A 25,789-nucleotide genomic window follows, 5' to 3' on the forward strand; every position below is an offset into this window, starting at 1 on the left:
TCAGCCTTTCTTCATCTTCACTGCAGAATGTGTAAAACAGACAGACGCAGCTACATAAAACAAATATTTAATTCATAAATTCATATTCAAGTCATAACAGGCTTCAAACCTCCAGACAGAAGAGTCAGACGTGATGAAGAGGAGAAGAAAAAAACCATGCAGAGGATGAAGAGTCGGCTGCTCAGCTGCCGAGAATAAAAATAAAAAAAAGCGTTTTTTGCTTCACTTCGTAGTCCGCTCTGGAGTAAAAACAGTCGCCATGGTAACCCTGTGTATGTGAGGGGCGGGGGGAATGTTAACCGAGGAATCACGTGTTTAGTCTGATCGTTTGATGAAGAGCCATCATCTTCGTCACGGTGTGATGGGATGAGCTGTGCCGAGGAAGTCGCTGAAAGAACAGAACGGGTGAGTGAGGCGTTCAGGGAGCGTCGGGATCTGTGTGAGCGGCTGTGAGCCGGTACCTGAGGATGTTTGGCAGCTCCGGGCTCCTGTAGATGAACTTGTGTTTGTAGGCGAGCGAAGACGGGAACGAGATGAACTGAACTTTGTGACCGTTGAGGCTCTTCGACTGCGAGGCCACGTTGTAGAGCTGCAGGAGGGGGAGAGGGTTCAGGAAGAGCCACCTTTCATCTGCTACAGGGAACTTCAGAAAGTTCCACACAGAACTTTCCCCCACATAAATTCCTGCAGGTGGAAGCTCTGTTTTCCTACAAATGTTTTAAACTTTAAATAAGATTTAATTTGATGATGACTTTTGTGGCTTTTACTATTTCCATTATGATCAAATCATAATGTTTTAACTGGAACTGATGATGCCCAACAACAAAAACATGTTTCTGAAAATATTCACATTTCCAACAAAGACTTTCAAAGAGTTATAAAAAAACGTATGAAAATAAAATCCTCAGCTGTGAATTTTCTCATGACCTGGCACTGGAAATAGCGGGCACAGAAAACGGGTGGATGGATGGCGAGGTACAATAAATTACGAGCCATAAGAAAAGAACCAACCCTCCCAAAAAAGTCATGTTTCCTTATAAAGTGCTTAAAATGGAAACTTTGGATCCAGACAGATGTGATGTCCCTTAACTCGATTCCTTTAGTTAGTATTTTTATAATAAATAAAAGTAAAATAAAAGAGAAAATGGAAATACAAACTGAACGGGTTTAGGTGGAAAAGATTATTTAACGTCTACCCGTAAAGAATAAAAGATCAACATCATAAAAAATGACGTAAACACCCTTCATGATCATAGCAACTTATAAATTACTAATAATCATAACGAGCTCTTTAGGATTTCATTTTTCACATTTATTATTTTTTCATTTCTATAGTTTTTATTTCAAAGTGAATTTTTTGTGGTCAGACGGACAGTTTTGTTAAAACTTTATTGTCTTTAAGACCAACAGATATGAATCTTTGCGTTTGTTAAACATATGATCGTCATTTTTCTCCCTCTTTTTAACCAGCTTCTGGTTACGGAGACATAACTGGTTAATTATTAGCTTTGAAAAGAATCTTAATTGTGTTGTAATCTACTATATCTCTAAATTTATAATTGGATTAAATAATGCTGAATTTGGTGGTTTGCATTCTAAAGTAAAAATAAATTTATTTTGATGTTTTTCTGACTCTGGAATTATTAAAAAAAATGCATCACAAGTTCTGATCAGAACCGGATCAGACATCACATTATGGACTCCAGCACAGTTTGGTTCCGAGAGAAATTCTAAAGGTAAGTATTTTTTTTTCTCAGGAAATCAGCTGAATATAAATTTGACATTAAATACTTTTAAAATATCAGATTCTTGTAAATGTTTGGACTTGTACCTTTTTTCCGAGGTGGAAAGGAACCACACTGTCGTCCTCGGCATGAAGGATCAGAACCGGACAAGAGATGTGGTTCACGCTGCAGAACACAACAGAGTTAAAGCTGCATTTCCTCAAACGGCCACTAGAGGTCGCCAGAGTCCAAGCTCTGACACTTTAGTTTGGACTTTGTCTCAATCCTGAGCAGCTTTCAGCCCTTTCAGGATTTACTTTCCCAGAAACAGAACGGAAGAAAACCAGCAGCAGGTTCTGAGACCGCCGGGCTGCTTTAAAAAGAACATTTACACAACGTTCAAGAAAACTTCCCTCAATGTTCCAGCACCAAACAGGAAGAGTCCAAACGGTGCCGCAAAGTGAACATGTTGGTGGGAAAATGGCAGAAATGTTCAGTTTCTGAAAAAAGTTTTTCTGTGGAGCCTGTTTGGGCATAAATAAATAAAGAAGTCTTTGATTCTCGTTTATTAAAGAGTTTAATTAAGACTTTTAGATTTCAACTGAACAAGAACATGAAGCAAAACTCTGAACTGAGGATGGAAACGAAAAATCTTCCGTTTTTAAAAAATGGATTGATTAAAATTTTTCTTTTGAAAAAAGTTCTGCGAAGTTCTGACCTGACATGAAGTTAAAGCCTCTGCAGTGTAAATTTTCTGGACCACATAAATGGTTCCTCTGTCATTTGGAATGACAACAAAACAAAAATATCTTTAATAAAATGTGAATTAAATCCAGTTTTAGATTTTTGAGTCTTGAAACGGTTCTAGAGACATAAAAAGATCTAGATATGAAAACTGTGATGTGCCGGTTCTGCTCTAAAGTTCTGGAAGGTTCTGGCTCTTTAAACAAACAGGAAGTAAAACTACGTACTTTTCATCGCTGGCAAAGCGGATGTTGTTGGCAGCGATGGCGTCCAGGAAGAACCAATCAAAGCCAGGCAGGTATCTGTACACCTGGAACACATGCACACACAGAATGAGTGGGAGCACTTGGTGTGTGTTAAACTCTAACTGTGGGGTCCGACGGGTTTGTGGGGACTAGACTAATGAGAGCGTTACCATGGAGAAGGGATGACTCTTGGCCTCCTCTCGGATGTTGGTGAAGGGAGACTCCAGAATCAGAGCATCAGGAGGACTTCCTGAAAAAGCAGAAACGGAAACTCAAACCATGTTCACCCATTTAATGATCAGTGAAGATGATGATGATGATCCCACAGCGTCATATCTGAACAGCTCTACAAACTACAGCATCCAGAATCAACTGATTCAAATCTGAACCCAACACCTTAATGTCTGATCCAAGAAATGATGGGGGGAATTTTTCTTAGGTGTTTATTCGGCTCTCCCAAAAATACAAAAAAACAATTATTGTAGATGCAAATGGTCTCCACTAGAGGGCAGCTGACCAGTTTCACTCAGGGTTATGTGTAAAGTCTTTACCATAGTGATGAAATAAGTCTCAGAAACTATCAGGTATGAACATTAGGCATTAAAGGGTTAATCCTAAGCTTTCTAACTAAAAACCACAGACACACAGCAGTTCGATTGTTTCCTTTTTCATCGATGCAAACACAAACAGGAAGAAGCTCCACATGTTTCTGATGAGAATCAGACCGAACAGCCAATCACAGCTCGACTAACCTCTGTCACACAGCCGTCTCACCAGGTTTGTGGCGACTCTGAAAAATAGAACAATCAGGTTTAAGATGGACGTTACTGATGTTGAAACGTGTGTGTTTCAGGGTGTGTCTATGTATCTTTGTGAGGACACACACATGCTCCACGTGATCCAGTTTATACTGCAAATGAACAGAACCTGTACAGAACCAACAGAATTTTCTCTCTGTATTTTTTAACATGTTATTTCCTTCAGTCTCCTCAACATTCTGTTGATGTTGATTTTATTCTGTTTGTTCAAGTCAAGGACTGATGTGGAGTCAAGAACCCTCTTAAAGTAGCACTGCACAACATTCTGACTTTAAACCTGTTGCACTTGTTTTGATGCCACAGTGATGAGCAGCATTTTGCTTCACAGCACCTCATCACAGAAAAAGAAAGGAAACAGAAGAGAGAAAGGGAGAAAATAAAAGATAAGTGTCATCATCAGACTGACTTTTACTGCCTGAAGAGATCTCAGAGAAGAGACGGGATGAAATCAAAAAAGATTTCAGTGAACAGGTGGAGAAATTAGAGGGTTTGAACAGCTGATTATCAGAAATCTGTGTGTTACCCCGTTCCCAGAGAGTGTCCCCAGATATAAAGCGGCAGAGATTTTTCTATCCGTCGTTTCAGCCAATCGTAAATGAAGAGAGCATCTGATGTCATCCCCACTTCTGATGGCGAGCCGTCTGAATCCCCCCAACCTGCAGCCATAAACACAAAGTGAGAAACTTCAGGCTAACGGTGAGAAAGAGATATGATTGGCTGATAAATGGTCCGTTTATGTTCCATCTAATCACAATAAACATCCAGCATCAAACTGTGAGAATGACTCCAGATTTAGTGAAGTTAAAGAAAAAGAAAATGTTTGACATCAAATAATTCAGTTTGTAAGAAAAATCAGCTGCTCATCTGTGAAAGATTAAAAAGAAAATTAAAGCTGAATATTAATATGGAGATTAATGTTGTTTTATGGATTAAAAAGGGAAAAAAGAAGCAGGACAAACACTAACCCCTGAGGAACTCCTCAAATCAAAGATTCTGCTGAAGATCTGCAGCCACCAGAGGAAGCTGAGGCCAGTGTTGTGCCTGAACGAGTTCATATTTGAGTGAAGGTGACCTGAACGTTCTGTATTTCTGCCTCATGAACGTCATTGTGAGCGCGCTCATTCTGGCGTTTGTGAACGGCGTTCTCTCACAGTTGAACTTTGTTCCAGAGAGAGCCAGAGTTCCATGGAGCCTTCCAGGCAAAATCCCGGCTAAAACACATCGTAAATGTGAGTCAAACTCAAGGCCCGTGGGCCACATCTGGCCCATGAATTAATTATTTTTGGCCCGCATGATCATACCTAACCACAATTAGAGCTGACCCACTGATAGAGCACAAGCACCACCATAATACCAAAAGTCCCACAATGCACTGCCAGCGAGCGCGGACCTCGCTCGTTCTCTAGCAGCCTGACGGAGCTGCTCACCTTAGTCAACGTTCCATGTCAAAAATGGCTAAAGGAAAAGTGAACTGAAAACAGAGAATGTGTTATGGAAATAATGTTTAAATGTTTTGCACTTTGAGGTACTTTGTTTCCTACCTCAGCCTGGTTCCTACCTCAGATAGTTTAATTCGTCATTAAAAAAAACACCATTCAAGCAAGTCTTTCCTCGTGTTTTTATCCTGTAGGAGTAAAAGCTGCAGCTGCTCCGAGCGTGGACTGAACTGGTGGAAAAACAGGAAAATGCCGTATTCTGAGGGTAACAGCTCGCAGCGACATACTGGGAAAAAGAACTATGAACTGGTTCATTTTTAAAACTGTGAACTTAGTTCAAAAAATTTAATTATGAACTATGAACTGAACTAGTTCACTTTAAAATGTGTGAAGTGAAATTTGAACTAGTTCACGTAGAAACTGAAGTTTCCCAACACTGCCTGTGGAAACACCAACCTACTTTATCTGAAGGTGGCCGTAAGATCCAGGAGGATTAAAACTAAAGACTCCGTTGCTTTGAGAAGATCATTAAGCTCCAGCAGTTTTTGAATTCTAAAACCAGATCAGAACTTTTCACGGACCATTTCCTGTCAGAAATTAAATGACTTACGCTGCAACTTTTTAAGTAACTTTGACAAGAATGAAAGTTTGGAGATAAAAATGGAGGCGTGTGCAGGGATCTTCCACATTCAGGAAAAAAGCTTCTCTGGTTCTGGTTCTGGTTTGTCCCAAGACCCGTCGAATGGCTGCACTTTCTCACCTCTGTAATCGAAGGTCACCACGTGGTATCCTAACGAACTGAGGACCTGAAGGAAGACAGAGAGGAGAAGTTACAGCAGAAACGTGCACATGCATTCAGCCTGAAAGACTGTATAAAGCCAAGCGTGCACGTGGAGAACCGCCTGACATGAACTGAAAAAAAAAGTCTGCTAAATTAAAATTAGTTCCTGGGAAACAAAAAGCTTCAACAATTGTTCTTGAGATCCTGAATAAGCGTCTTTCAGAACATTTTAAAGGTTCTGCAAACAGTCTGTGACCCTACAGAACTCATGGAGAAGGTTCCGAAGCTCAAATCCAAAGTTCACTTTAAAAGAATTTCCTGAAATGATCACAAACGAAGAACTCCTGATAAAGTTCCTGGCTCTGCATCACCCTGAGAAATGTTCTAGAAAGATGTTCCTGAGGTCCTGAATGAAGATTTTCTTAGTCCAGAGTAAAAACCTAATTTAAAACTTTGAAAAGGTTCCTGCATATTTCAGGTCCTATAAAAAGGATTGTGACCCAAGAAAAAAAGCTTTCACTTTAAAAATGATCCAAAATAAAAAGGTCCACCAGGAATTTCTTTCATCTCAGAACATCTGTGGATTAAAATGGTGTTGAGTTGATCAAAAAATGTTCCAGGAACATTTTTTTTAAAATGTTACTGAAGAAGTTCACCATTTATCTCCAAAGGTCCTTAAAAAAGTTCCTACAGCACCAAAACATTTCTGAGCTCACAGATGTGTGTGTACTTTATGAAAAATAAATTCATTTTAGCTCCTGCCTACAAAAAAAAAAACAACTTACAAGGATCCTTAAAAAAAGGTCCTGAAACAGTTCCTAAGTTCTCAAAAACCGTTACTGAAAATCTCCCATAGGTTCCTGAAGAAGTCCCTGTGTAACAATGATATGCTCATGATTCCAGCCTGATCAATGACTTAGAAACCATCCAGACTCAGGGAGGAACAGATCAACAGAATGATCCAGAGACGTGTGTGTGTGTGTGTGTGTGTGTGTGTGTGTGTTCACCTTGTAGAGCTGCACCCTGTGGTCTCCTCCCCTGGTCCCTGCGTTGCCATGGAGATAGAGAATGATGGGGTGGGAGGAGCTGAACGTGGAGTCGTACCAGTCACCATCTTTTCCCTGAGCTTCTCTCCACATCTCAGCTGGAACTGTGTGCCTTTAACAAACAAACTTCTTTAGCTTCAGTTTTACATCTTGAAACTAACAATGTCACATCTGATCCTTCGTGTTTGTCTCACCAACGAAAACAGATTAATTTACGTTAGGTTTTTATTGTGTCATCATCTCTGGATGACTTTAAGTGTTGACTCCAAGGTTTCGGTGTGAAGAGTTAGACTGTGGGAATCGTCTTACCAGACTCCGATCTTGAGTCCAGTTTCGGGCTCCATGTAGAAGTTGTGTGTGTGGTTCAGTCCCTGGTCCAGCGGCCGCTTCAGGTCAATGAAGTACGGCATCCTCACTGATGGAGGGAAATCACAAACAGCTCAGAGGCAGATCACATGACCTCGGATAAGGACTCCTGTCTGGTTTCACCTTGTTAGATCTCAGTGCTACATTGGTCACAACATTCTGCTACAGAGGCTTGAACATGTTTTTGGGATTAAAGGAACTACATTAGGCCGGTTTAGGTCATATTTATCTGATAGATTTCAGTTTGGTAATGTAAATGAGTCTTCCTCACACACCAAAGTAATGGGAGTTCCTCAGGGTTCTGTACTTGGACCAATACTTTTCATGTTCTACATGCTTCCTTTAGGTAATATAATCAGACAGCATGGTATAAACTTTCATTGCTATGCAGATGATACTCAGATTTACTTCTCCATGAAGCCTGATGAAATCAGTTTGTTAGATTACAAAGACGTCTTAAAGACAAAGACCTTTTCTCCTTCTAAATTGAGACAAGACTGACGTTTTTGTCTTTGGACCTGAAAAACTCAGGACAAATAGTCCAGCTATGTAATAATTCTGGATGCCATTCATTTGGCTTCCAGTACTACAGCGAGGAACCTTGGAGTTACTTTTGACCAGGATCTGGCTTTGTCTCTCATAAAGAACAGCTTTCTCGAACCGCCTTCTTCCACCTACGCAATATTGCTAGAATGAGGGACATCCTGCCTCAGAGTGATGCTGGAAAACTGGTCCATGCTTTCGTTACTTCCAGATTGGATTACTGCAATTTCTTTTTATTGTTCTGTTCCAAATACGTCCTGAAAAGTCTCCAGCTGATCCAAACTACTATATAGCTTTCTACTCAACAGCTAATGCTACTTTTTCTTTAGTAATAGAATTAAAGCTGCGCCCAGTTAAGCTAAACTCTCCAGATAAAAATGTCATAGAATTTATAGGCAGGAAATCTGATCATGCACTACAGAGGTGAGTGGATGGTGTGTATTTTATATTACACATGTCGAGTAGGCTTCATGCTTCAGAAAACTTATTTATTTATGCCCTGTATAATGCTGTAGGTGTAGGCTTCAGCACAGTTATTGGAACCATGTTAAAAATCATATTTCCCCTGTTTAAGCAAATGAAAATAGTCATGTTGATTCTGAGCACAGGTTATATTATTTTGACTGTAACTATAACCTTTGTGTACTTGTGTTCTTATACTATTGCATTTATATGTTTTAGAATCAAATTAATAGTTGAAAGGATAACAGTTTAGTTATAATTGCAGCAGAAACTAATGAAATGCTGTTATATGTGTGTTATAGCTGCTGTAGCTGAAGATGAATGGCGAGGATGATTGTTATGGAGAAGGGACCAGTGAGCCTCAGCTCTCCAACATCTTTCCTACTGGACCCAAACATGTGATGTGTTTTATCAGCGCACAACTAGATTTTTATTAGCCTGTGTTTTCACATGCAAACAATCCCCCAAGACTGGCAATGCCACAAACTTCATTCACCCTCAGCCCAGGCCGATGATGTGGCCGTTAGCAGTACACGGTCAGTTGGTTCCTTTTTGTTCTTTAATAATAATAAATCAAGTACATTTTATTTAAATAGCATCACAAAGTGCTTCACAATAAAACACAAAACAACACAGAAAACAAAAAAACAACTAAAACTAAACAAAAGCAAGTTAAAGAAGATGCATTTTAGCTGCTTTTAAATGAGACCTCAGGCTGAGAGGAAGGCAGGTCCAGCGGGAGGAAGCCGCTGGTTTTCACCCATGTCGGCTTCAAACCAGCAGACCCTGATCACGTGACCTCAGGGGCCTGCTGGGAACATTGGGCTGCCAAAGGATATAAACGGGTGCTCGGTCATTTAGTTCAAACCAGAGTTACTGCACATTTTTAAATAGTGGTGTCATGTTAAATGTTGTTTATCACTCCAGACATCCCCCACCCAAAGCAGAGTCCTGCCCAGCCAGGACCAAAGACATTTAATCCAAGGAGGTAGCGTACATAGCAATGGCTTCAATAGAGTACCGTACACTTCAGGTTTCCTCGAAGGATGATTTTTAAATTCATAAAGAATATTCATGTCATTAACAATAAACATCAACATAAACAGTTTGTCATTCTAATGAATCCTTTCTAGTAAGCTTATTTTATCATATCTTTTAGTAAAAGGTCACCTCATCAGGTCTTTGGATGATGTACAGACATCGGTCATTTTCTTCTCATTGTTACTTTATCAAAAAGAAATTCACAGCCTTGCAGGGATTTTTTAATAGTCGGCTATTGATTCTTAAAAAAGAAAATTGTACATTATTTATACATTGTGGCCACCTCTGCACATTCCTTGGCCACCCCCATGAAAATTCCTAAAACTGCCACTACCTGTTGGTGTCCCTTTCCCGCCCCCTCCACCCCAACCGGTCGAGGCAGGTGGCTGCCCTCCCGGAGCCGGGTTATACAAATAAAGCTGAACTGACCTGCTGATGCTTGAAGAGGTTCTCATTGTTCTGTGCTGGCAATATTTTTCTTTTAAAATACTTCAGTGATACCCAATTCCTTTAGGTCTAATGAACAAACCTCCTCCTTTGAGAAAATACACAGAATAAACATCCAAACCTGCAGCTCAGCCAGGAATCATGCTGAAGTTTTGATTCATCGCTTGGCTTTTATAATATTCACAAAAGCAAACAAAGCCAAGGAACAAGCCTGAAGAAGTCTAAAACCAGGACGAACCATAAAAAAGACAAATGTTGTGATTTAATCTTTGAAATTCCAGCTTCTGGAATCTATTCTACCATGAGATGTTAAAGATACAAACATGCAAGATTCCTCTAGAACTGGTTTCTACTGTGTATTTGTAAAAACTAAAGAGTCTGATGTTATTGATCCAACTTCCACCACAGCGTCAGCCTGGACCTCTGGGACAACAGGGGGCAACAGGTCTACAGACTTCTCTAAAGGGAGCACGTTTAGTTAAATTATGTTAAAAAAACGATAAAATCTACTCTAAAACAAACAGCAAGCCAGTGCAAAGACGCCACAAGTGCAATGTGGTCTGACTTCCACCGGTTAGCATCTGGGCGGCTGCATCATAGACCAGCAGCAGACGGTGCAGCAGGGACCAGACCCACACCTGGACAGAGGCATAACAGCGTGAAAGACTCTCAAACCTTTTTCTAGGATTCTAAGCTAATAAAAACTAGCTCAGAGAACGCATGTGGGACAACATGTGTCTTCATCCATTGTCTTGTGAGAGTTCATGCAAGCTTTTGACTCATGTTCTTTAGGTTCGCACCTGGCCCAGTGCATGCACAGTGCGTCCGACTCAAGTGGCAACCTCCAACAGTAAAATGTGAAGCCTATGTGGAAGTGCAAAAAATTGCAGTTCCCCCCTCGTCCACTAGGGGCTTCAAAACAGAGCAAATCCCCATTGACTCCCATGTTAAAAAGACCAACTTCAGTTTAAAGCCTGGTATAAAAATCCATTTTAGGATTAACAGGTCAAGTTTACCTTCAACCTACAACTGTGAGGGGGGTGCATTTTTTTCTGACTCATCCGTTTGGATGTTTTTTATTCTTGAAATTTTGGAATTCAGCCATTTATGTTTGAACCAGACTCCGAGCCTGAGAGTGAAGATACCGAGACGGTGGAAGAAGCACGTGTAAACAAAATGTTTACAAAAATTTACCTGCCAGAGCACTTCACCCCACTTATAAAAAAAGAAAACAGGGACTCATTTGTACATTTTGTACATTGCAGGGGGTTAAACTTTTCAGCTTGTCCCTTAGCATTAGCGTTAGCATTAGCTGCGTCAGCAGTAAAGCATGATTTTTTATCATTATATCATTCCAAAGCATGACTTTAGGCGTGGAAGAGGGGCTGGCTTATTCAAATAGCCTCCTGGGATGAGGAAATCCTAGGAGCAAATTAAAATCACGCGTTTGCGAGAGTTTACCTTGTTGGCGGTTATGCTGTGAACAAAGGGTCTAGACGGAAAAACTCGACTGTCTTCAAAAGAAAGGCTTTCAGGGAAGTTAACACTTCAGTCCAACACCAGTACACATGTTTTAACTTAAAAAAAGTGCAGTTTCCGGGTGATGACTCCTTTAAATGGCGGATGATAAACAAGAAGTGGATGCTGTAAAACCGTGCACGCTGCAGGTGTGAAACCTGAATCAGGCTCAGCTGTTTGGAGTCCCAGCTTTACAGCAGAAGCATCGCTCAGACTGGAACAGGTCGCAGGAAGCTGGACTAAACCCTCTGAATCTGTTCCAGATCTGTTTTAGTTCTCATACAAACATGGTTTAGGTTGAATGATTTTAGGTCTAAATAAACATCTAAATTTTGACTCAAATATATTTAATCAAATTCTTGCTCACTGCTTATTTTCTACACAATTTATACATCAGAATGAAGATGTTTCTATCTTGTTTTATCTGACTGTCACTGTACACCGATCTCACAGTTTTCCCTCAGATCAGCTCAGAGTCTGTCCCCCAAACTTTATTCACTCCCATTATATCCAAGCTCTGAATTTTCTCTTCACATTTGGAGGGAAGGGGTTTCTAACTTGCCATAAAAGCTATAGAACGCATCAGAAGAAGATTCTGTATGGAAATGAACCACCAGCAGTCGTCCAGGGTTTAAACCACTCACCGAAGTTGAGGAAGACGAGTTTGGCCTGGATGGAGGGGAAGATTTTGATGATGATGGGGATGGAGACGTAGACAACCAGCAGCACCAACATGATCCTCTTCAGCTTCCCCATCAAGCCCAACCTGAGGAGACACCAGACACCACATCATTAGTAAACATCAGGAAACCTTCACGTGTGCAGCTGCTGGCACACGTGATGCTTTCGCTGCTCCAGTCGGGCTGCTGCAGCTTCAGGAAATTTAATCTACAAGCTGTTAAACATCACAAATAATTTAATGAGTTTCACTTTCAGCCTGATAAGGAGTGATGCATCTTCACACAGAAACCATCTCTGTCACAGCTCCATCAGCAGGATGGACACTCGGAAAAACCAGCCGACAGTGAAGTGTCACAGATGAGGGCTGACAGGAAAAAGTTAAATTCACTGAAATCTGAATGAAGTTTGGTTCGTTTCTTCACATCCGCTGCAGCTGAGACCACTTAGATCAGCAGGTTAAATATTAAAGAGCCATCTGAGCCCGCTCACTGTATCAGCTGATGGTTGTGACCCGGCTGTCACATGATCCAGCAGGTCTGCGGGTCTGAATAATGCAGAACAGCAGAGTCAGCGGCGCTGAGATCCCCGAGGACCTCAGCAGCAGTTTCCAGGTTAAATCATCTCCATGCAGAAACAGGAACAGTAGGACGGAGTTTCACCAACAATCAGATCAAAGTCTGAAACGTTCCACGTCTGAACCTTTTACTGGAACAAGTTTCACCTTTTTTCTGTTTAAAGGGACGTGAGGAAGAAGAAAGTTTTAGTATTAAAAGGTCCATATGAAATACTGGACACAAAGATTTACTGAAACATCCTCAAACATAATAATTAATCCAAAATATGAGTCAGAACCAAAGTTAATTTGAATATTAACATTTCTGATTCACTGAGATAATCCTCCCATCATTTCTTTGGCTGGTTGTGAAAGACGGAGCTCAAGATTCTTTGTCATTTATTTTTTATGTAAACACAAAAAAATGAGTCTAAAGACAAGTTGAAAACAGTGCAGCATTTAAAAAGAGCTTCTAATCAGCTATTTAAAAAAGACCAAAAGTACCATTTAAATAGAAAAAGCAATTCACGCTTTAAAATGATAAAAATAGGTAATAAATACTAAAATGATGTGGACAGAAGCTGTGACCCATTTCTCATTTAGTAACCTGATCGCAGTACGAATTTTCTTAACTGATCCTAATCAATTTCATATTGTCTGATTTGTAAAAGTAATCTTTCCCACATTCACGTACAGACCAACAGACCTTTGAGACCGATACTAGCATTTAGTCATTAGTTCCCAGTTTCCTCCAGCGGTGTTCCAGAATGCCTGTTCCAGAATGACTGTTCCAGAATGACTGTTCCAGAATGCCTGTTCCAGAATGACTGTTCCAGAATGCCTGTTCCAGAATGACTGTTCCAAAATGACTGTTCCAGAATGCCTGTTCCAGAAAGACTTTTCCAGAATGACTTTTCCAAAATGACTGTTCCAGAATGCCTGTTCCAGAATGCCTGTTCCAGAATGACTGTTCCAAAATGACTGTTCCAGAATGCCTGTTCCAGAAAGACTTTTCCAGAATGACTTTTCCAAAATGACTGTTCCAGAATGCCTGTTCCAGAATGACTGTTCCAGAAAGACTGTTCCAGAATGACTGTTCCAAAATGACTGTTCCAGAATGACTGTTCCAAAATGCCTGTTCCAGAATGATTGTTCCAGAATGACTGTTCCAGAATGACTGTTCCAGAATGATAGTTCCAGAATGCCTGTTCCAGAATGACTGTTCCAGAATGACTGTTCCAGAACAGAAATCATCAATAATTTTATTGAGTATTAATAACTGTCCTTGGACACAATTAACTACAAATATCTAAACTAGTTCCCACCAATCCTCAACACAGTCTTCAGGACTAGTTCTCAAGACTTCTTGAGGGCTGGGGTCAACTTTCTACATTCCCTGTTAGGGTCTAAGTTCCTTGTCAGGTTAGACATTCCTGTTGGGATCCATGTTTTCTGTCGGGATTAATGTTCTTTGTCAGAATCAACATTCCCTGTCAGATTAAACATTCCTGCTCGGATCCATGTTTTCTACTGGGTTTCTATGTTCCCTGTCAGAATTAACGTTCCCCGTAGGTGTGAGAAAGCCCTACAGGTCAACAGTAGGGACTAACATTCCCTGTCAGGAATCAACGTTCCCTGTCGGGATTCATGTGTATGTCGGGTTCCAGTAAACTGACCTTCATCTTGCAGCCGTGTTGAACCTGAACCGGTTCAGAGGCTTCGCAACATGTGATGATGGATCAGAACTGCTGTCAGGTTTGTTTTTCAGAAAATAAAGATTTTCCAGCCGTGATCCAGAGAACATGATGCCAAAACAAACACAGAGGAGCTGCTGTTTACATGAACACAAACAGACGTGAGGCAGGCTTCAGCAGAACTTCTGCTCTGTTTCCATCCAGCTCCGGTCTATATGTAACAAACAGAACCGGTGGTGCCGGCTCAGTTCATCTTTGTCCTGAAAGTTTGATTGTGACTGTGAACCCAGCATTCTAGGTCAGATTCTCAATCCGGCTCACATGGCCTGACCAAGGTCCAGATCGCTGACTCGGAATCCAGACTTCTGCTTTCTAAAGTTGGTTTTGAAGAAGTGACTCTGGAACTGAACTTGAGGCATGCAGACACAGCGGCAGTGACATCACTTCCTGCCAGATGAAAGTGATGCTGAACAAGCAGCAAGAACAAGCTGCTCTCATTATGTCGCTGCTTCACTTGGTAATTTTAGATCTCGTTAACGAGGTCGACACACTCCAACGGCTCAACGCACACACACAACACACAGGTCTGGTTTACACGAGCTGTGGGGACTCTATTAACATGCGGCATTAACAGCACCTTCTCTAACCTGCACCGCCACATCTGGATGCCTGACCCAGACTCAGCGCTATGAGCAGGATCAGTGTGGTTGAGCTTTAGCCGCCGTTCTCAAAGATGAGCTTATCTAAAGTACGCATGCAGGTTAGTTACTGAGCGTTCTACCACTGTTCCTCCGACTGAGACGTAGAAGTCTGTCAATTAGCCAGATCATTATGAAAGCATCTGTGCTGAGTGTCTGAGTTGTTTTGAGTGAAACGTGATCCAACATATTTCCTAACATCGCTGCTTAGGTTCTTTAACTGATCTCAGTCTCAGACAGTTGTCAGGTATTTTTAAACCGTGGCTATTGGTTGGAAATAAAAGACTATCTTTGCTATTCATAAATAAAATGCTCTTTTTTCTTTGTTTGAATTCGCAGCCTCACAGCAAGAAGGCTCCTGGTTCGAATCTCGGGTGGGGAGGTTTGAACCTGGAGGTTCGAACCTTGAGGGTGGTGGCCTTTCTGTGTGGAGTTTGCATGTTCTCCCCGTGTATGCGTGGGTTCTCTCCAGGTACTCCGGCTTCCTCCCACCATCCAAAGGCATGATGTTAGGTTAATTTATGACTCTAAATTCTCCCTAGGAGTGTGTATGAGTGTGAATGGTTGTTTGTTCCTGCGATGGACTGGTGACCTGTTCCAGGGTGTACCTGCCTCTCACCTGTTAATGCTGGGAGAGGCTCCAGCTTACCCATGTTCATGTCTGGAAGAAGTTTGGCCACTGACAGCCACCGTATACTGTATTTACAATGTACCATATATATATATATATATATATACACACACACACACGCGCTCTGGGACGATGTGTGTGTGTTTATGTAAATGTGACCTGTGTACTGATGTCGGTTCTGTGTGCTGGTTCTGCTTCATTGTAGAACTGGAACGCTGCTGTAATGAGAGCATATCTCTGATCAGCTTCAAGTTTCTCTTAGTGACAACCCACGATGCACTGCAGCGTCCTCCACCCTGATCTGATCTGTGGTCAGCTTCACCTTCTGTAAAACTGCACCAGGACTGTAATGAGGATTAGACTGAGGAAGAGGAGGAAGAAAAAGAGGAAGAGTAAAGCTGGCAGGACTCACAGCAGGAGGCTGCAGATTATCTGATCATATGTTTCCTGCCAATAACCATCACTTTATCAATAATCCACCTGCTGATTGAATCATTGGTTTAGTCTTTGGTTTATTAAACCTGAGAAATGCATGCTGATCAGCAGCCTTCATCGTCATCATCATTTTTTAGATACACAAACAGTAAGAGGTTTAACCTGCTGATAGGGTTGAAGTTCAGGTCTACAGAAGGCGACAGCTGACGTCTGAGGTCACACGTTCAGACTGTCTACAACAAAAACCTCAAGCCGTTCGGACATCTAGACTTTTTAATCCAGAACTCCCTCAGAACATCCAGACGGCAGCTTCCAGACGTTCCACCTCCTCACAGAGAAACGCAGGATTTAAATAAAAGTCTCTACTTAACAACAAACAAAATAAATCAAACTTTATCCTCACAAATAAACAAACTAAACAGCTGAATGGTCTGACCTGACGCCTCAGAGGAAGTTAATACAGACCGCAGATAAACACTCACACCTTCAGGCTTTTCAGTCTGATCTGCAGCTTCTGGTCCAACCAGCTTCCCAGTCCCACCAAAACCAGTCAGACCAGTCGGATCAGAGCCAGATCCACTGCTTCGAATGGGTCAACAATTCTTTCTAATAATAATAATAATGACAGGGATTTTTCTTCTTCATAACTCAACTTTCAGAATTCTTTAAGGGTTATGATCAGTGTGATGCATCACTCTGATTTAATTAAATATCAATGAGTTCTGAAGTTATTATGTTTAGGTGATAATTATCATTTATTAATAAAACACTTTTATTTAATTTCATATTATCTTCATGTGTTTTAACATGTAGTTTCTGAGCAGGAAACAAGTTTTTCTTTTTTCTGTGTAAAATAAAATTTACTTCTTGGATGATGGTTCTGGTTTCCATCCGAACTGAACCATTTGTCCTTCAGTCACCTCCCAGTAGATACAAGGCTAGCACACCTGTCCCGGTTCGGTTCTTACCTCCTGAACGGTTTCCCCATGTTCTGCTGCTCTCCCGGGCCCTGCAGGCTGCCGGTTCCGGGCCCCGCTGCTCCCCTGCTGGGACGCTGCTTCAGGTCCGGGTCGCTGTCCAGCAGAGCGCCGGCGGTCCCGCTGTCCTGCTCCGCGGTCAGGGAGTTATTCCGCTTCCGCATCACTGGAAACACCGAGAAGGAGGTGTTAACTGGAGGAAAGCGGCGGAACGACGAGCCGTCAGCGCGAGCCTGTCAGCGGGGAGGAGGCCTGAGCCTGCGGGGCGACGGAGCGCTGAGAGCCGGTGTGGATAGGAGCCGAGTCCCCGCTGTGCCCGCACTGCGATCCGCAGAGAGCAGCTGATCCGATACCGAGACTGCTGCAGCCAATCACAGGATAGCAACACGGCCACGTGCTCATGTCGTGCTGCGTCAACGGCTCAGGGGAGCGTCGGAGCAACGACTATCAAAACAAAACCGGTTTCAGAGGGTTTAAAAAACAAAAGAAAACGTGGCCCTTCAAGTGCACCTCAAACCCCTAAACGATATGTGATAATCTCCCCTTTTATAGGTCAGATTATCAGATAATATGCAGATCAATACAATTTCCGTTTGATTTATTCATAATTCACTTGGTTTCAGGTTACTTGGGGTCAGAACTAAATGTTCTGATTAAATTTTTGGTCACAGATATTTTAAAACTTGCTGATTTACTTTCTGAACAATTTTCTTGGGTTTTCAGCTTATAATTCCAGTGGCTGTTTTTCTGTTATCAGTTTTAAATAGTTTCTCCTTCGTTAAATTCACAACCATCTTCTCTTCTGGGTCAACTGACCGCCGAGCTGGTGCCGTTCAAGTTAATAAAGATCAAAACCAACATAGTAAAAGCTGTTATTTCTGGGAAGATGTTCTGGTTTAGTCGAGCTGTAAAGAAAGAAAGCTCGGCTTTGTGAGGATGGTTGACAGCTCCACAACGGTTCATGTTGGCTTTGTGTTTAAACTACAAATCTTCTGGTTGCTGAGAAATTTGTGTCATTTATTCCTGTTTGTTTTGATCAAAAGCAGAAATAAAGTAGCTTAACATTTTCAAACCCCAACGGAGCTCAGTTTGTTCTTATTCCTTCTGTATCATCTGATGACCCCCTGAAGGGCCCTGAACCCCATGTTGAGGCACAATGAGCGGGCCATAAAGTAGTTAAACGTGATGAACACCTAGAAGTATTTAGGGACAAAAAATGAAATTGAGTTTCAGTCTGAAAACAGCTCTGAGTAGCAGTTCTTCACATGGTCGGGTTCTGTGTGGGATCACGTTCAGGTTTTAGATCAAACCGGAAATAAAACGCTGGTCACGTCAAACCCGCATCTTCCCGCAGGAGCGGAACCCAAATGCAGTTCAGCAAATTAAACAAACACAAAACCAGCAGGAAGCAGCTGGTGGGCGCGTGCCAGCTGACTGACAGACCCAGAAGTTCCGCCTTCATCGTCACCTTCCTGCGGGAAACGGATTTTTGTACTTTCATAAACATCCACACGAAAAAAGATAAACACAAACTCTCACCATTAAAGAGTAGTAAAGCGGCTTCATGACGGCAGCTTCTACTGAGCTGCTCGTGCTTCTCTGCTTGACCCAAAGCGGCTTCCGGAGTATTACGTCACTGAAACACGTGATCACAACACGGTTTTTGCCGCGAAAGTGCTCGCTGTTCCAGCTGAGGCGGACTCGCTCGAGGCGGAGTGAACGGTGAAGTTCTGGTTCTGTGCTCGGGGTGAGGAGGCCCAGGATGTTCTGTGAGAACGCCATCGACCTGATCAGAGAGCTGCAGCGGGTCAGCGACGGACAGCTGCCCGCGTTTAACGTGAGTAAGCCGGAAGGTCGGAGGAGGAGGAAGCGGTGTCCGGCCAAAAACTGCTCGTTAGCGGCTCAAAACACAAACCGCGTCGAAGAAAAGTCACCAAAGGTGAAAAGTTAGTGAAATCATAATTAAAACGGGTTGATCACGTCTAATACTTTAAACAGAAATAACTTCAACCACCGTTTAAAAGCGATTTTACAGTTCTGGTCAAACAGTAAAAAATGCTTCAGCGCTTTTATTGTGGATGCTGAGTGAGCTGGTGGACCAAGACCAGCATCTGGAGAGGCACATTCATGAGAAAATAACAGCAAAAAGCTTTCAAGGATGTCAAAATTTACTGTATAATTAAGGAGATTTTGTAGCAGCAAATCAGTTAATTATATTTTCAAGATTTAACTATTTAACTAAAAACTTGTGAATCTCTTAGTTCTCCATCTCAACACGAATGTGAAACAATATTTGTCCCAGCATCAACTTCACATGAATAATAAAGAAAATGTTTAGTGGAGTTAAACACAGTTGGAGCCAGCGTGGTTATAGCTGCAGCATCTCAGGTTTGGCCTGCTGAAAAAACTGGAAGCAGCTTCCTTCAGTTCTTGTATCCAGACGGAGGATCATCAGTGTCCGGGCTTCTAGGAAAGCAACATATTTTTTTCCCAGCATAATAATATGCATTTAGGTTGTTTTTAGTATTCAAGCTGGTTGTGAACTTCAGGCCATGCTCTGCTTCGTCTGCTTCAGTCCCCAGAAAGATTTAAAATTTTGGCAGGTCTCTGCTGGTCTTGCTGATATCTGAAGGAAATGTTAATCAGAAGACACCTGCTGAGGTAATGCCTAATTCAGATTTTTACCACAGCGTGAGTCAGGGGCGTTTCCTGGACCTGGGAACATTGGGGGCTGAGCCCACAACCTTTATAAAGAAATCTCAGTGAACCAACGCAGTATCACCTTGTTTAAAGCAAAATACTTTAATATGTGCTTCGATATGTATTTATTATCAATCCTAAACGTGACGATGTAAACAAGATCTCTACAATCAGTATTAAACTTTTACTTCCAGACATCTGTTCATCTCCACAACCTCTCTACTGCACATCTTCTGCAACAAAAGGATGAACGTGAACTGTTTTCATCCTGTTTTCAATTTTCAGAATAAAGAAGATGCTGTAGTGTTTACTGTACCTCTCTATCATCTCATCTGTCTCTTCCTTCTTTCCCTACAGGCTTCATCACTTGTTTTCCTTCCATCATTTCCCTTCTTTCCTTCTTTCACCTGCTGTTTTAGTATATTGGTAGTAGTAGTATAAAGCCCATCGGCAGCGACCACAACTGAAGAGTTTCTCTCTTCTTTAAATAAAAAACCGTCTGATGTCCATTTTAGACCCCTAATAATGACGCTCGAAATAACACCAGAGTTCAGATCAGGGATAAAACGCCGGGCTGTCAGCCAACACGGAGGATTCCCCGCTTCCAGAAAATTCCTCTGTGATTGGTCATATTGTACCTGTGTTGCATTCACATAAGCCAGGAAATTACCAAACTACCATCTTCTTTAATGTCATAAGGCGGCTGAGAGAATGTAAACTTATTCCTTCTGGGATGAAAAAACATTTGGGGCTTGATGTGAAATGTTCGGGGCTAAAACCGGGAACGCCAGGCCAGGCGACGCCCCAGGCGTGAGTAATTAGTTGGTTGTTTATGCGTTAATACATTAAACAAAATGACCATGTTGATTCCACAAATAAATCTCTTTGTATAAACATAGTAATTTTGTCAGTCCTAATATTTTAGGGTTATAACAAGTGGGCGTGGCTACACTGTGGCGTAAATCTTTGACCTACACTTGAACCCAGCGGCCACATCTCTGTGTGAGGTCCGAGTGGAAAATTGAGCTACACTTTGGTCCCATAACTTGGTTTAGGTGGAATTATCACAAAAGAACCCCGGGGGGGGTCCAGGACTACCGGTGGCCCTGGCCCACCCTGGACCCCCTCTAGAACCACCCCTGCTTTTAACAACCTGCGTTAGACTGAAGTTGGAACAATGTAAAAGGTAAATAAAAAAAAAAATAATTTATCAGATTCACTATCAGCTCATATTTTCATCACATGTAAAATGTCTCAGTTTAATCATCTGACATGTTGTTTATCTTCTACTGGAATAAAATATGAGTGGACGAGAGTTGAATGTCCTGACTCATTTTTTGGGAGCTAAGGTTGTAATTCAACAACAATCTTTTTCGGGTTTCAGTATTTCACCTTTTCAGAGTCTTTCAGCTTCAAATGTTTAGAGTCCAGTTGTGTCTCGTTTCAGGAGGACGGACTGCGGCAGGTTCTGCAGGAAATGGAATCCCTGTACGAACAGAACCAGGCTGATGTGTGAGTGCTGACACACAAACAGTTTTCAGGTAGAACTTGGTGACTGTAGCATCCATTGATGGACCCTGTGGGCTCCCGGTTCCCTACATCTGACGTCTCTAAACAGTTTTAATAATTATTTTACAATCAACCTCCTTAGATTCTCGCAACAGGTCATAACAAGATGATTTCAGAGGAAACATGAAGATCTGATCAGTTTGACGCTGATCGTCGTATTAATGAGTAAAAACATGAAACAAAACTAACTGATCACCATCGAAGCTGAACATAGTCCGATTTTCCAGGATATTAAAAAAATTAGGGTATTTTTATTTTCTCAGGAACAAACGAGGTGAAATCAGATTAAAAATGATCTCCATCATGATGACATCATGATGACATCATGATACCATCATGACAAACTGATCAATGATGAAGGTTTAAAATCGATCCGTTTGAAATTTCACGTTTTAGTTTCCACTTCCTCTCTCAGGTCTCAGGTGGACTTTTATTTTGTTACACACAGGAAACAGACAAGAAGATCTTATCAAATATACTATTGATTAAATAAAGTAAAAAAAAAACATGACAAATAAATGAATCTGACAGCAAATAAACACACAAACAGCCCAACAAACGAGTGAGCGTACAGACGAATGAATGAAGATCAAACGAATAAAAGGAGGAATGAAGGAAGAGTAACGTACTGATATTTGATCAGATCTTCTCGTCTGTTTGTCTGGAATGAAATAAAACGTCACACGAGACCCGAGAGAACAAACAAACAAACGAACGAGTAAATGAGAGAAAGAACAAAAGACTGAATGAAACAAACGGATAAATGAATAAGTGAGCGAACGAATAAACGAGTGAATCAGCTGACTGATGCGTTTCAGGAACGAAGCCAAGGCCGACGGTCGAGCTGAGCTCATTCCCTCCATCAAGCTACGTCACTGCTGCCTGCTGAGGAACCAGCGCTGCGTCACCGCCTACCTGTAACTACACCTCCACACACACCTACGGTCACCTGACCACACACACCTGCGGTCACGTGACCACACACCTGTCTTGTTCACTGGTTGTTGTCGTTTCCAGGTACGACCGGCTGCTGAGGATCAGGGCGCTGCGATGGGAGTACGGCAGCGTGCTCCCCGCCAACATTCGCTTCCATATGTGTGCAGAGGAGGTCAGTGTGACATCACTTCCTGTTGCTGTTTCAAATGAAAACTTTCCTGTCTGACACACCTGTGTGTGTGTGTGTGTGAGTAGGTGCAGTGGTTTAGTCAGTATAAAAAGTCTCTGGCTTCCTTCATGCGGTCCGTCGGGGGAGAGGAGGGTCTGGACATCACGCAGGACATGAAACCGCCAAAGAGCCTTTACATCCAGGTGAGACCACACACCTGTCTGACCTCTGACCTGCAGACTGACCTCTGACCTGATGATGTCACGTGTGATTCCAGGTGAGGTGCCTGAAGGACCACGGAGAGTTTGAAATCGACGATGGAACGGTGATCCTGCTGAAGAAGAACAGCCAGGTGAGAACAGGAAATTGTCATCTCCTCACACACCTGTTGGTTAGAAGTTTCGCCACCTCACAGGAAGTCGTCTCTGTCCTCAGCATTTCCTGCCGCGGTGGAAATGTGAGCAGCTGATTCGTCAGGGCATCCTGGAGCACGTGATGTCATGAACACCTGAGAAGGACGCAGGTGTCTACCACCTGCAGATGTTTGTTTTGCCAACAGCTGGTCGTCATGTTTAACAATAAATGAGTTTTTTTTACACTTTGTGTCATCATTCAGTCTGATGAGCCTGGAAGAGAAGAACCGTCACTGATCTCATCAAACCCGACATGTTTTAGCTGTGAAACAAAAAAAAAAAAAAAAAATCATCACCTGGGCTCCGTTCCAGAAACTCTGGGTTTTCTGTTCCCAGTTCAAGTCTTGGCTTGAGGCTGTTACCACGGTAACTGACTCCATGAAGTGAAACTCCTCGCTGACAGGTTCACATTAACAAAACCCGTCTCCTCCACCTGAAGCAGCTGTCAGGCTCAGGTTGTCATAGCAACACGATTCCAGAAATTTAGAAGCTGAATTAATGCACAATATTTGTGTAGCGAAGATTTTTCATAACAGATGTCATTTCCTGGTTCTCCAGCCAGATGTGCATATCCAACATCACACCATGGACATGATGGTGCCACAGCCAGTCTGGTGTTTACTGCTGCAAGTTTTATTTAATAAATAGGTTTTATTTAAACCACTAGCAACACAAAACATTTTGGAACGATAACCGTGTGCCAAGCCACGAGGAAAGTCCTCGTACACGTCTGAAATCATAACTCCCTACAAGGTTGCAGTGTAACCATCGACTGGATCCCAGCATCATCTTCCTCCTCCTGGGATGAAGGAGATCATTCTGCTTCAGTATATTTTAAACCACCATATGTGGTAAAAAGTAGGGGGGTTAAGAAACCTGTAGTATATTTACTTTATATAAATACTTTTTAGACTCAGCTGTAGCTGCTTTCTGAAACAGAACAAGTTTAAACTGGAGTAAAACAGGAGGTGTAGTTGGACCAAGCCGAGTCTCCATCAGAATCCACCGTGAACTCACATCAGAGGGAGCTGCAGGAAAGTCTGAGAACATCCTGATAACAGCCTGGAAAGTTCTGGAAGGTCCAGTCAGACCGGATCCAAGTCCTGCTGACATGGTTTTAAACTGGTCAACCAGGTCAAAGATGAGCTTGTAAAATGTGGAAATTAAAAGCCTTCCTTCGGTCAGCTGATCACCTGTCACGCCTGATGACATCACACCTGTCGCTTCTCGCTTCAGACGGGGACATAAAAACATCTCAACAACCAGCTGATAAAAACATAATTTAATGTGACTTTGGTTTGTTGCACCTGAACAGGTGGGACATAAAACAAGGAGCTGGAGTAACAGGAGGTGTCACTCTGAGGAAAAAACAGGAGACTGAGGCAGCCTGCAGACAGAAACTCTTCAGTAGCAGAGGAAGACTCCGCCTTCTGCGAAACAATAAAAGCTAAAGATACACAATACTGAGACACACAGGTGAAAAATGGCTGCTTACATGAAATCCCTCATAACTTACACAGTTTGGTGGAAAGAGACAGCTGTGAGTTTTGGCAACTTTCAGGAGTTAACAGGAAAAATTCTTAACGACTTTGTTGGATTTCAGTTAAAAACGTGAACAGGAAGCAGCTGATTTAACGGCAGAAACACGGTGTGTCGATGAAGAATTAGCAGAAAAACAGATCATTATTTCAGTTGACTTTTGTTTATTGGCGCTAACAGTTTCCATCCACTCCCAGTGTTTGTGCTAAGCTAGCTTAGGCTTGCTTAACAATCAATAAATTTTCCTCTCAGACTGAGTTCAGCTCCTTTTCTTAGTTTCAACTGGATAAATCGATCAATAGATTGGGAGCTGCTGGGATCTGTTGCCATGACAACAGTGATGTGTGAGAGATGCTGCTGATTCATCCAGAAACTGATCTATCCACCATTCTGTGTGGAAACTATTGAACTGATCAGAGAATTTATCCAGAAATTGATCGATCGGTTTAAATCTGGAGCCGTTTGAGGGAGAAACTTCTGAGGAGAAAATTTGATGTTTTGAGTCTGTTCAGAAGTCCTGGCTTTGATCTGTAACTTTAAAAGATGAATCGGGGCCGGATGAAGGAAATCTTGGACGAACCCAGCTCCACGTGCACATCAGACAAACGTCGCTCTGACGGTGAACCTGGACCTTTATTACAAATAAAACTTTATTTATAAAATGGGAAACAGTGAGTAAGAGGCTGAAGCGACGTCTTCAGTGCCCTGATTCGTCATCGCATCAAATTTTCACATTTAAAAAGTTCACAGAAACATCGAACTGTGATTCGTCTGTCACGTGGGCGTGGTCATGTGGGCGTGGTCACGTGGCCAGCGCAGCGGGGACGATCTCTCGCAGCAGCTTGTTGAGCGCTCCGACCTTCTCCTCCAACAGGAAGTTCTTCTTCTCTGCGTTTTTCTGCCGTTGCTCGGTGACCTGCAGCGCCTTCATCAGCTGCGAGTTCTCCACGTACAGATCCTTCAGCAGCGCGCTCGCCTTGCTGCTCTTCGCCATCTGCGGGCGACATCACACATCAGACCTCAGAGCGCCGTCGCTGCAGGCTGGACAGCCAAGAAGCTGCCTGCACACTCACCTGCTCTTTGAGCTGCTGGACTTTCTCCTGCAGAACCAGACGAATCCCCTTCAGCTGGATCTCCAGGTCCTCCACCCTCTGCTCCAGGGCAGCCGCTGCCTTCTCGTACTGCTCCTGAACGCACCACGGACACTGACATGAGACATAGGAACCAAACAGGAAGTGGAACCATCGGGTAACCTGTTTCTCACCTGCTTTACGCTGATCTGGGAGCTGCTCTGCTGAGCTTGTAGCTGCAGCGCCTCCTCCAGCTCCTGACTCTTCCTCATCTCCTCCTCCAGCCGCTCCTGGAGAAGCTCCGCCTCCTTCCGGCCACCTGCCTGCTCCTGCAGCTCGTGCAACTGTCGTAGTTGTTGCGCCTGCACCACGCTGAGGGCGGCGTCTGCCCGCACCGCCTGCACACAACACAGCTTTAATCAGGAGATTCTGCTTCCTTCCTTCCGTTTTCTCTCAGAGGCAAATATGTTACACAAGGCCTGAATTTATTTTGGGAGGTGAGTCTCTTATTAAAAAAAAAAAAAATGGAACTTTTTCCCCAGGATTCATTACT

General features: G+C 42.5%; 3 protein-coding genes across 8 annotated transcripts in view; 1 reads left to right on the plus strand and 2 right to left on the minus strand.

The window, feature by feature from the left end:
* Positions 1-51: 51 nt before the first annotated feature.
* abhd12 (abhydrolase domain containing 12, lysophospholipase) lies at positions 52-18,458 on the minus strand. Of its 3 annotated transcripts, none has more exons than XM_042010891.1 (13): positions 18,380-18,458; positions 16,832-17,006; positions 11,816-11,937; positions 7,104-7,209; positions 6,756-6,906; positions 5,728-5,773; positions 4,055-4,187; positions 3,466-3,503; positions 2,884-2,963; positions 2,696-2,778; positions 1,832-1,910; positions 462-589; positions 52-388 (listed from the first exon to the last, which is right to left on the minus strand). In XM_042010891.1, the coding sequence occupies exons 2-13, from the start codon at positions 17,002-17,004 to the stop codon at positions 352-354; spliced, it is 1,176 nt and encodes a 391-aa protein (XP_041866825.1). In that variant the 5' UTR covers positions 17,005-17,006; positions 18,380-18,458; the 3' UTR covers positions 52-351. The 3 variants fall into 3 exon arrangements, with proteins under 3 accessions (XP_041866825.1, XP_041866824.1, XP_041866822.1); XM_042010890.1 differs by having other exon boundaries at positions 18,422-18,451; XM_042010888.1 differs by lacking the exon at positions 18,380-18,458 and adding an exon at positions 17,797-17,818.
* On the plus strand, positions 18,437-22,808 carry gins1 (GINS complex subunit 1 (Psf1 homolog)). The gene is made up of 7 exons (XM_042010923.1): positions 18,437-18,677; positions 20,988-21,052; positions 21,928-22,026; positions 22,127-22,217; positions 22,301-22,417; positions 22,492-22,566; positions 22,650-22,808. Exons 1-7 carry the CDS (start codon positions 18,603-18,605, stop codon positions 22,716-22,718), a joined length of 591 nt encoding a protein of 196 aa, XP_041866857.1. The 5' UTR covers positions 18,437-18,602; the 3' UTR covers positions 22,719-22,808.
* A 1,086-nt stretch (positions 22,809-23,894) lies between these two features.
* ninl (ninein-like) overlaps positions 23,895-25,789 on the minus strand; it is a 48,943-nt gene continuing 47,048 nt past the window's right edge. For all 4 annotated transcript variants that reach the window (XM_042010869.1, XM_042010867.1, XM_042010871.1 and 1 more), the window contains 3 exons: positions 25,431-25,634; positions 25,240-25,353; positions 23,895-25,160 (listed from right to left, as the gene is read on the minus strand). In XM_042010869.1, the coding sequence (XP_041866803.1) occupies positions 24,969-25,160; positions 25,240-25,353; positions 25,431-25,634 (510 nt within the window). In that variant the 3' untranslated portion in view covers positions 23,895-24,968. The remainder of the gene's footprint in view (positions 25,161-25,239; positions 25,354-25,430; positions 25,635-25,789) is intronic.

Source organism: Melanotaenia boesemani, chromosome 16, assembly GCF_017639745.1.
Source record: "Melanotaenia boesemani isolate fMelBoe1 chromosome 16, fMelBoe1.pri, whole genome shotgun sequence".
NCBI classification, from domain to species: domain Eukaryota; kingdom Metazoa; phylum Chordata; class Actinopteri; order Atheriniformes; family Melanotaeniidae; genus Melanotaenia; species Melanotaenia boesemani.